This window comes from Octodon degus, unplaced genomic scaffold (genome assembly GCF_000260255.1).
Source record: "Octodon degus isolate 3935 unplaced genomic scaffold, OctDeg1.0 scaffold00123, whole genome shotgun sequence".
Lineage (NCBI taxonomy): Eukaryota > Metazoa > Chordata > Mammalia > Rodentia > Octodontidae > Octodon > Octodon degus.
In genome coordinates, this window is record NW_004524699.1 from 4813871 (window position 1) to 4825004 (window position 11134).

Genomic DNA, 11134 nt, shown 5'->3' on the forward strand with positions numbered 1-11134 from the left:
TCCAGAAATGGGCATCTGAGATGAACACACACTTCTCAGAGGATGAAATTAAAGAAGTTAATAAATTTATGAAAAAATGCTCCATATCACTAGCCATCCATGAAATGCAAATTAAAACAACAGTGAGATATCATCTCACCCCAGAAAGAATGGCTATCATAAAGAAATCACCCAACAACAAATGTTGGAGAGACTGAGGAAGAATGAAGCCTTCTCCACTGCTGGTGGGAGTGTAGACTGGTGCAACCGTTATGGAAATCAGTGGAGACTCCATAGAAAACTAGGACTGGAAATCCCCTTTAAACCAGCTATTCCTCTACTGGGAATTTTCCCAGAGGATCTGAAAACATCATATCATAGGGATACGTGTGCCTATGTTTATAGCAGCAAAATTTGTGATAGCCAAATCTTGGAAACAACCAAGATATCCATCACCTGAGGAATGGTTGAGAAAGATGTGGTATTTTTACACAATGGAGTATTACTCAGCTATAAAGAATGATAAACTTGAAGCCTTTATATTGAAATGGATGCCACTTGAGGATATACTCGTAAATGAAATAAGCCAGACACACATGTGTAAATATCGTACAGTTTCCCTACTGTAAGAACTCAAAAGAAGAAATACAAATAGAAAGGTATAATTCAATTAAAAGGAAAGGAAGAACTTGGGGACTAGACAATGAAGAGAGAGCAAGGAGAAGAGCTAGAAAACATGACAGAGGCAAGCCACACAGTTGTACGTACAAGACGGGCAAGGCAATCATCCTGAGCCTCTTCAGAAGATTTTTTGGATCTAGCAGTTAATTGGAAGGATTCTCACCCTGACTAACTATATGTCCTGATACCTGTGAACTAAGCAACTGCACTGAAGATGGCAATTTGTAATCGTAGGTTCATGCTTGGAGTGCCTGTCCTTCTGGCCTTCTGAATACGGGCTGCTTGTCATGACATGCCAGTTGCTGCCGTGCTGTCTCTCGGGTAGATGACTGTTTAAAACGGAAGGGGCCCTGGTTCCACCAAAAAACAAAAAAAAGGAAAAAATAAAACGGAAGGGGTGGTGAATGAAGGCAAGAGACAGGAAAAGGAGTGTTGTGGGACTGTCCTGCAACAATGTTGTATATGGTTAGATCTCTGGACTTATGTGTCAACATATATAATTCTTTATTCCTATTTTTAAAAATAATTTTAATTTTTTTGTCATATTCTGTAGGGACTTAAAGTTTAATATATCAATACTTTATGAAAAATACCTGTTCCATGCTATGCCTAAGATGTTTGATATTCAGACAGATAGTGAGCTCAACAGCCTAGGTTACATGGTAATAACAATAAGCTTCTCTTCTGGAGGGTTAATAACCTAAGTACGCAGACCAAAAATTAGAGAAAAAAGAGGGCTGCAAGGAAAGCCAGCATTTTGGCCCTAGCCTTCCAAGGTCAATTAAGACTCAGGACATATGAGAACTTGTACTGTAACGTCATGGAACTCATCATGTTATTCAGTTGTGTCCTGAATTTTCTGGTCAAGGAGATTATGGGGCCAAAGAAGAAAGTGATCGATGATGTAGAGTGGGCCTAAGGAGAGTCACATGGAGAGAAAACACTCTCTCAGGCTTTCACAGAGAGCACATTGGCCAAGCAATGGCCGTGACTCATCCACATGGCTGACACTGACAAAGGTTCTGCAATCTGAGGTACAGGATCTCAGGATAAATCCTGAGGGGATTTCACTGACCTTCTCAGATCCAAAAGCTTGTTGCAGAGGTCCTGCTTTATCTTGATCTTAACCATCCAGCAGGAAAGTATAAAAACAAAGTACAAGATATAAAGCCATGCTGTTATGTTGAGCTGTAGAGTACTCAGGTCAACAACTTCTGACATTGCCAGTTCAAATGGAAGACCCAATACTATTATGGACCACTGGACTATTTTGGAATATTTTGCTGAGTTCACACACTTACAATATTTAAATGATGGAACTAAACAAAAAAGGGGATACAGATGAATGACCATTTTGTATCTGTGTATTCAAAATGGTTAGGATAGACATATAGCTACATTCTCTTAATTCAAGGAATAGAGGGGTTTGTTCTGATAGTGTTTGTACATAGGATATCACGTCTGCATCTCATACAGCAAATAACCACTAGGAAGGCAGTGTGCAATGTGCTCATTATTGGAACTGTCCTACCAATTGGACTTGAAACTGTCTCATTGCTACTTATTTCTCAATAAAATTATAGAAAAATATGTACATATATGTGTATACACACACACACACACACACACACACACACACACATTTTTTTTTTAAACTTTTTTTTGCAAACCCGCAAAAGTGAGTCTGTGAAAGTCGAACCATGAAATAGCAAGGGACTGCTGTAAAACCCAAGCAGAACAAACTCTGCTAGCACTCCAGAGGCAAGGCAGGAAGAACACAAATTCCAGGCCAAATCAGACCCAGTGGATTAGGCCTGTAATCCCAGCGCTCCAGGTAGCTGCCGCAGTAGGATTACAAATTCAAGAATGACCTAGATTTGGTAGTTCAAGCCTGTAATCCTAGCACTCTGGGAAGCAGAGGCTGAAGGATTGCAAATTCAAGCCCAGCCTAAAAAATTTTGTATATTAGTAAAACACTGTATCAAAAGGAGCTCCTATTCATGAGGGCCTTAGGGAGGGCCCCGCAAGACCTTCCTGTGTCAAGCGAGGGCTTCCTTGCCTGTCTCCCCTGGCCACGTGCTGTTCCTCCACACACGGGCATAGCCTACTCCCCGAGCGAGCACGGCCGAGCAGGCTGGTGCTCTTCACAATGCTGGGCCTGCAGGAGGCTCAGCTCTCTCCCCATATTGTAGGCAAGGAAAACTACTTGTCGGGGGCTTGGTGCTAAGATGGTACTCAACACTGACTTGGCAGAGGCACCTGGAAACAGGTCCTGCTGCTCCTGCATCCGTGTCTCGAGCCCCCGCCCACGGCGCCCCAGCGCCCGTGCTCACCCTGGCTGCTGCTCTCCCAGATCTCGGTGCCCAGGCTGCTGCCAGGCAAAGCCACGTCACCTTGCTCCAGGCATAGATTGTTCTGCTTTTTAGCAAATCGAGGAGGAATACGGGAAGAAAGGCCTCGACCTTTGCCTGGTACCTAAAGGAAAAAGAATGAGACATACTTGAGCTGAAGACCGCTCTTCTCTTAGGAAAATACCCTGACACTTACCCACTATCTAAATCACTCAAGATACGTAGCACACCTGTTTCCCAAGATGCCAGCCAGGTGGTGTACTGCCAGGCTTCCAAGCTGCCCCAGGAGTGCTGGCAGCCAGTAGAGGTGGCGGTGTGTAGGGACCCTGCCCTCAAAGCTCACAGGGAGGTAAGCCTGACCCCACCCGGGGGGAGACAGAGCAAGGAGGTGGACAGGTAGGGGGACAGAGCCAAGACAAGCCAGCCTCTTTGTGACTCACTTAATAGCAGCATGGAGGTGACACATGCTGAGCACACGCTCCTTCCCTCAGCCCTGCCGACCTGGTGCTCACCTGTGCGGCCTGCTCCTTCTTTCTCCTCTCTTCCTCTAGCAGGCGGCGCTGTTTCTTAGTCAGGACCTCGATGAAGCCTTCTCCCACCATCGAGCCCACCTCGCTGTCATCCCCAGGGCTGGACCCACAGTTGTCAATGATGGCATCTGAGAGAAGGGTCCATGGAAAAGGACAGAGGTCCATTCAGGATGTCAGGATCACCCAGCACAACAGCCACCGGGTCTCTACAGACAGGCTTGGTCTGACACGGACACCAAAAACTATGCCCAGGTTCAGTGTCCTGACTTCTAAGAGGGTGGTGGTATGAAGCAATTTTAGGAGCCCTCCCAGAGCAGGAAAAGCTGCAGCAGCCCCCAATCCCTCAATCTGGTCACAGTCACCAAGGCCAGCCCCTATCCCCACATAGAAGCCCACAGCCAAACACAGGCCATTTACCAGTTCCAAAGGAGAGCAGCCAGCTGCTCCCCTCTGCTCTTGGTGGCTCTGACCACTCCAAGGAGGGAGAAGACAAGTAGAAATATACCTTTCATGCACCAGGACCCCCAGAGAAACAGCTGTAGCCATGTACTGTCGTACCCCCTTCCACCTCCCACAGAGGGTGTCGACCCAAAGGCCCGAGCAGCACTCAGTATCTGTGGAGTTAGGGACCCTGACTGTGCTCCGCCAAGGTCTCTTGGCCTCAGGCTCCCCTCTGTACACTGAGGCTCTCAGGGACTCCAAAAGGCCAGCTGGCAGGGACCTGATCCTCATGTCACCACCACAGCCCCAGGACCCAGCCTAACACAGACGCGGCAGTCCTCTACCCGCAGGGACCCCAGGGCCTCTGGTCCTGTGGAACTCCAGCACGTGCGTGTGTACGTGTGCTTGAACTCACTTCCGTAACTCAGGTCGAACTGCTTCCGGGCCTCCTCCTGCTCACCGGCCCTCTGAGAAGCCAGCACAGACTCCTTCTCTGTCTTCTTACTGGTGGCCTCAGCACTGTCAGGGGTGGCATGGGCTGCCCGCTCCAACGCATAGGGCGAGTGGCTGCTACCACTGCTGCAGCTACCAAGACCTCCAGGGAGGGGCTCGTCTGGCGACCTACAAAGAAAGAGGACCGTGTGGGCTTTTTAATATCCGAAGGCTAAGAGGAACAAGGAAGGGTTCCCGCATGCGTAGCACATGGCCCACACAGACACAGCAGCTGATCCAGCGCCAGTTCTGGCCATCAGGCCGAGGGGGACCAGCAGCACTCACTGTCACTGGCCTGGCGTGGGCATGTGCACAAGCTGTCCTACCTGGAACAGCTCAGGTGGGGCTGCCCAGCGCCTCTGTTCTCCTGTGCCCTCAGCCGACAGTAGAGGCCAAGAAGGAAGGGCGATGGCAACCTATCTATCCCACCCAGGAGAACCTCGTCCTGCTGCACGGCCCCGGAGACCCAGGCTGGACCCTGGAAAGAACTGGTGCCTTCCCAGGGCTCCCCCTGGGGAAAAAACCATGCCCAGGTTGTGTCCTGCCTTCTGGGGGCGGGGGAAGGAGGAGTATGAAGCAATCTTAGGAGCACTCCCTGGGCATGGAAAGCTGCACCAGTCCCCGTTCCCCTAATCTGGTCACACTCACCAAGGCCACTCTGTCCCCACACAGGAGCCCATTGCCAAACACAGGGCATCTACCCAGTTCCAGAGAAGAGAGGCTTACTGGCCGCAGCCAGCTGCTCCCCTCAGCTCTTGGTAGCTCTGACCACTCCAAGGAGGGAGGTGACAAGCAGAACCACCTGGGAAAAAGCCACTTCCATGCAGCTGGGAGCCAGCAAGGCCCCGCCGGGTCAATGCCCAGCCAGCTTGGAGGCCAGAGGTGTAGGAATCTGGTGGGCCAGCCACTGCTGCCCAGGCACTGCCCACAGGCAACAAGGACACGCCGGGAGGCTGGGCCGTCAGGCCAGGGCCGGGCAGAGGCCATGAGGGACCCCTGAGGGAGTGGGGGGTGGCTGGGGACACCACTGGTTTAGTCTGTCAGGCCACACAACAATGACACACCACGAGAGAAGCGACAAGCGATGCAGGGGTGGTGATGGAGACGCACACACAGTGGCCGGAGGCGCGGGGCCCGACGGGGCGTGCATACATGGACTTGGTGCTGCTGTGCAACAGGACAACGACAACAAAGGACCTGGGATGGCATTTGCTGTTACCTTTTGGCTTTCAAGGGTGTCCCACTGTGCTGGCTGTCATAACGGGGGGACGGCTCACCACCACCTGGCCTACCCGGCTTCTCCCCAGACCCTCCCGGCTCCAGCTTGCGGCTGTGTCTGTCCACCAGGGGCCTCTGGCTGGAGAAGCTCCTCTTGGCCAGCTCCTTCTTCTCCCCCACACTGGCCGCGGACAGGCCACTGTCCCCCTGTGTGTGGGGCTCGGCCCCAGGGGTCTCTCGCCGCTCCCGGCGCTCGCTGAAGTCGCTGCTCTCGGAGGCCGTCTCCCATTCTTCATTGGCGTGATCGGAGGAGTTCTGGTAGGAGAGCTCAGGGGACCGGCGGCCCCCAGCGCCCCCCTTGTCCCCTGGACAGAACTTGGACCTGCCCGGCCACTGACCAGACAGCAGGTGGGGCTCCTCCTCAGGGCCCCACAGCCCCAAGGACTCGCGCTCCTGCCGCAGGCGCCGGAAGCGAGGGGGCTTGTCCTGGCGCGGGGGGCGCCTCCTCCTGAAGGGCCGGTTCTCTGCGCCATCAGGGTCTGCCGCGTGGTCATCCTGGAAGAAGGCCCTCTTCTCTTCCAGGCGGCTGTCCTCAAATGCCCTGCCACTGAACGCATCGGCATGCCGGTAGGAGTCAGGGATGTAGTCTCTGTCTGTGGCTCTCCGGGCCGGGCCGTACTCCTGCCAGGAACCGCCAGGGCTCCTGCTCTGCCAGTGGGCCGGCTCCTTGGCCATGAAGGTCCTGCGCCCATAGCCACAGTTGCTCAGCCGGGGTGGGAGCGCACGCCCCAGGGCCCGCGGGCCACGGCTCTTGGTGTCCAGGCCGCCCTGCTCCTCCGAGTAGATCTTGTTGGAACGCCAGGAGTCTTTCTTCAGGGCGCCCTCGTCCCTCTCCAGGCGTGAGCCCTCAGCCCCGCTCTCGGTGCCCCTCTGCCGGCGCCGCTTAGGGAGCTCCTCATACTCCGAGCCCTCACTGTGAGTCTCACTGGCAATCCTCCGCCGGGGCTTGGTGCGGGGACAGTCCTCGGGCTGGGGGAAGTCACGCAGGCCCCGGCCCCGGCAGCTCCGCTGGCTGCTGCTGCTATAGATGCCGCGTGGCCCAAGAACCCCGCTGCCACCGCCACACAGGCTGCTCCCATTCCCACTGGTGGGCCGACCTCGGAAGGTGAATTCCCGGAAGCCGCGGCCTCGGCTCCGGGGCTGCCCCCGACCCCCAAAGGCCTGCTCCTCATCAATGAAGATCCAGTTATTCCTCTTGGTTGGGGGGATGTCGCCAGACTCACGTGACGGTCTGCTGTCCCAGGCCTTGTCCGGCTTCTCGTCCTCATCAAACTTGGCCTCATGGCCAAAGCCAGCCTGGGTCAAGGCTTTGTCCTCTGGGGCAGAGGGGGAAGCACTGGCCAGAGCTGGGTGGTTCTCCTCATCCTCGTCCTCTTCGGCTTTGCAAGCCGGCTCCTTCTCTGTGTTCAGCCGTGTACCGTCCTCCCCAAGCGCCTGCTTCACCTTCTCTAATTCCTTCTCCTTCTCCTCCACCTTAAGGGCTTTGAGGACCGGCTTCTTGATGGGTCCCGACCTCCGGGTCCTGCCTGGCTGCTCCTGCTGCTGGCTATTGGAGCTCCGGGGTTCGGGTGCCCACTCCGGCTCTGGGTTCGGCGGCTTCTCGGGGGTCCCGTCCTTCTCCCATGAGAGGTGGAAGGCGGCCTCCTCTCGGGGTGCCTCCGGCTTGACACTGTTGGCTGTGTCAGCGGCCTTTGGCTGGTGGCCAACGTCCCAACTGCCGTAATCTGGCTTTTTCTCAGTGGGGATAAAGTCAGGCTCCAAAGGGGGACACCTAAGGTTTTGGGTGTGACCCCCAAGAGCACCCACCTCCTGAACATTTTCTTGGGGTGGAAACAAAAGCTCCTGGCCTATTCTTTGAGAAGAAATACAGCTGTCAAAGTCTGCCGGGGCCTTCTTGTCAAAAGCACTCAAGTACTCCTCCCCTCTCTCCTCAAAGAGATCGCGCTGGGCACTTACGCCCCCTGCCCTTCCGGAGGAGCTGCAGTAAGAGCTTTCATTCCTGAAAAGGAACCAGAGAAATCAGTCAATGTGATTGGAGCTTGGTTCCTGGGTTCCATGCTGATCACAGAGCTTAGTTTTAAAAAGGAAAAAAAAAAAAAAAAAAAAAAAGCTTTTAAAAAAGAAAAGGAAAACATAAGCAAACATTTGCTCTATCTTTAAGCAAGGTTGCTGGGCTGTGGCCCTGGAGTCCGAGAGCGAGGAGTAGGCCTGGCCGCAGCGTGGCATGCACGGGCTCGGTGTGCCACCCTGGAGACGGAGAGGAGCCGGCGGTGCCCTGGAGCCGCGACAAGCTGGAGCCTGGAGTGACCACCTGCCTGCGGGGCCTGCCCGCCCCCGTGCCCAGCACCAGCAAGGGCTGCTCACACAAGCCTCCATGTACCACGCACACACCTCCCCGCCCTGGCGGCGGCGTCTTCTCTGGCACCGCAGTCGTCCTCCAGCTGTAGGCAGCAGAAACAAGCGGCAGCTCACCTGACGTGCATGTCCACTGCCAGGGGGTCGCTCGACTTGGCATGGGGCAGCGCGTAGCCCTTGCTCTGTAGCGCCATGTAGCCCTCCGGGCTCCACACCGGCGCTGGATCAATGGCGGTCACTTTTCTTTCTTGCAGTGGCTGCACACAGTTCTGATCTTCAGAGCGACAACCAGCCCCACTGAGGGAGTCCTGGGGCATCATGGGCTTCATTAGTCCTGAGGAGGGCAGAAGGCTAATCAGCATCACCTCTTTTGGGAAGCCTTCTGACAGGCCAGGCGTGGTGGTACGCGCCTGTAATCCAGCCCTCTGGGAGGCAGGAGCATCGCAAGTTCAAGTGCTACCTGGGCAAGTTAGTAACCGAGCAAGCCCATGGCTCAGAAGAAAACACAGAGAAAGGCTAGGATGTAGCGCAGTGCACGGCCCTGGGTTCAATCCCCAGTCCTGACCACAAGAAAGGAAGGAAAGAGGGAGGCAGGAAGGAAAGAAGTCGGCACTGCAATCTCCACATGTCACGGCCAGCCAAAGGCTCAAAGCAGAAACAGATGCCCAACTGCCATGTGGCCAGCACAGTCCCCCAGGACCATCAGGGCCCCCGCAGTCCACACGCCTGCGAGCCCAGCCACACGCCTGACCTTGCACAGCAAAGCAGCCCTGTAGGATGATGTGGACAGCGGCGCTGATTTTGCACCCTCCTATTCTAGCCCATAGAATAGGGCGGATAAGAATGCTCACGTTTTAGGAATTCTGGACTTGGGGACAAGGAGCTAAAAATAACAGTAACTGTTACCTGGTGTGCATGGACGAGGGACGGGGTCACGTGCTGGTCCTGGGCCACGGTAACGAGTGGGGGACTCTGGACACATGCCAGCCCTGCCTGCTGTCTACCTGCCTCTGCACACGAAGCACCTGGGATGGCCTGGGTGACACTAAAGGTCTGGGTAGGGCTGACTGGGTAGGGGAGAAGAAATCTGAAAGAACGCTTCTGCATCAGGCCAGCTGTGGATCGCCAGACACAGGCCCCCAGCACGACCTGTGCTTGGGGGCGTCCTCCCCGGATGCCCCAAAATGCCACACCGTTCAATGAGCATTCATGGGCCACAAACGTGGTCACAGGAAGGTAGAAAATTCCTGGAGCCACAGGGCACAGCTTCTAAGTCATGCCAGAACCCAGGGGCTTGGTCTTGACACCCTCACAGGAGCAGGGCTGGGCCTGGTGTCCCAAACCCAACACAGTAGTGTGTATCTGCAACCTTAGCACCTTGCAACACAGAAATGGAAGGATTTCAAGTTCAAGCCTTAGTGAGTTCTAGCCTAAAGACTTAGTGAAACCCTGTCTGGAACTAAAAAAATTTAAAAAAGAGATGAAGATCTAAGTGAAGCCCTGGGTTCAATCCTCAGTATCACAAAAAAATATAAAAATATAAAATTTAACAAAGAGGAGGGGGACCTAGCTGCAAAGAGCTAAATCCTCGAAAGGTGCACTGGCAAGACATACTCTTTAGTACTGTGAATTGACCTGCAGCCGTGGGGAGGGAAAAATGACTACGCTGAATAATTCGAAACACATACTCTTGGGCTGGGGAGATAGCTTGGTGGTCTAAGCGCCTGCCCAGCAAGCGCAAGGACCCGAGTTCTATCCCAGGTACTGCAAGCACGCCTGTAATCCCAGCTCTGGGGAGGCTGAGAGAACCGAATCGCTAGGAGTCTGAGCTGCGTAATACATTAATGTTGTTTTTTTTTTAATATTAAGAATAAATGGATGTGTTAATTATTGAAACTGTCCTACCAATTTGATTTGAAACTGTCTCACTGCTCTTTGTTTCTCAATAAAATTATGGAAAAAAAAAAAAAATGGGGGCCGGCCACACTGCTCAGCAGACTCAAGCACCTGCTTAGGCAGACCCAGGGGTCAGGGGCTTGCCCTGCTGGCCCAGCCCCAGGGAGTGCTGAGATAACGACTGAGACTGGGCATGGTGGTGCGTGTCGGTAATCCCAGGCCTGGGAGGCTGAAAACGGGAGAATCACTACGAGTCCGATCTGTGTAGTGAGACCCTGCAGTAAATACTTTTTTTTTTTTTAGGGCAAGGCCTACAGGCATGTGCCATCAACTAAATACATACATGCTCACTTTCATGGGGGTCAAGGAGAGGGTAGGGCTCCAATCTCTACCCTCAGAATGGACCAGAAGCCGTCCAAGTTAATGTCAAAGATGGCTTTAGGCTAGAAGAAAACAAAACTACCCTGGATCCTCAACCCCAGCCGTCCTGGGTCCCAGAGCAGACCTCACAAATCATGGGAAAATGACCTGCTGCTGCAGCGAGCCGCCGGCGAGACAGCACCTGCGGACCTCAGATACCCGAGCAAGACAACCGGTCCCGCAAAACTAGGCTTAAAACGACCAAAAGCAGAAAAGGAGGCAAATTTAAAGGCACAGCCACTAAAATTAAAAATTCACTGGAGGGGCTGGGGGATGTAGCTCAGTGGCATAAGCACCTGCCTGGCAAGCACAAGGTCCCAAGTTTGATCCCTGGTACCACACATAGACACACACAGACACACACACACACTTCACTGGAGAGTAAATGTGTGGATTAGACTCACCTAGAAAGACAGCAAGCCAGGAGCATTTTCTGTTCTTTAAGACACCCAGAAGGCAGATGAGGCGGTATAACAGAAATCTAGGAGACTTAAGAGGACTAATAGGACAGGACTGGGGCGGAGCTCAGTGCTTGCTGAGCACACACAAGGCGCTGGGCTCCAATCCCCAGCACTGTGAGCAAGAATGAGGGAGAATGAGTAATCAAAAACAATTAGAGGGGCTGGAGAGATGGCTCAGTGGTCTAAAGCACCTACTTGGAACAAGCTTGGCAAAGCACAGGGACCGCGGTTCGATCCTCCAGCACCACAT

At 53.6% G+C, this 11134-nt stretch overlaps 1 protein-coding gene across 10 annotated transcripts in view; it reads right to left on the reverse strand.

Moving 5' to 3' along the window:
• Prrc2b (proline rich coiled-coil 2B) overlaps positions 1-11134 on the reverse strand; it is a 59620-nt gene that overhangs the window by 23919 nt on the left and 24567 nt on the right. For 9 of the 10 annotated variants that reach the window (XM_023700306.1, XM_023700304.1, XM_023700299.1 and 6 more), the window contains exons 14-18: positions 8225-8441; positions 5694-7751; positions 4398-4603; positions 3524-3669; positions 2994-3135 (exon numbers count right to left, since the gene is read on the reverse strand). In XM_023700306.1, coding sequence (XP_023556074.1) covers positions 2994-3135; positions 3524-3669; positions 4398-4603; positions 5694-7751; positions 8225-8441 — 2769 coding nt within the window. The remainder of the gene's footprint in view (positions 1-2993; positions 3136-3523; positions 3670-4397; positions 4604-5693; positions 7752-8224; positions 8442-11134) is intronic. The other variant, XM_023700307.1, reaches the window with a different exon arrangement.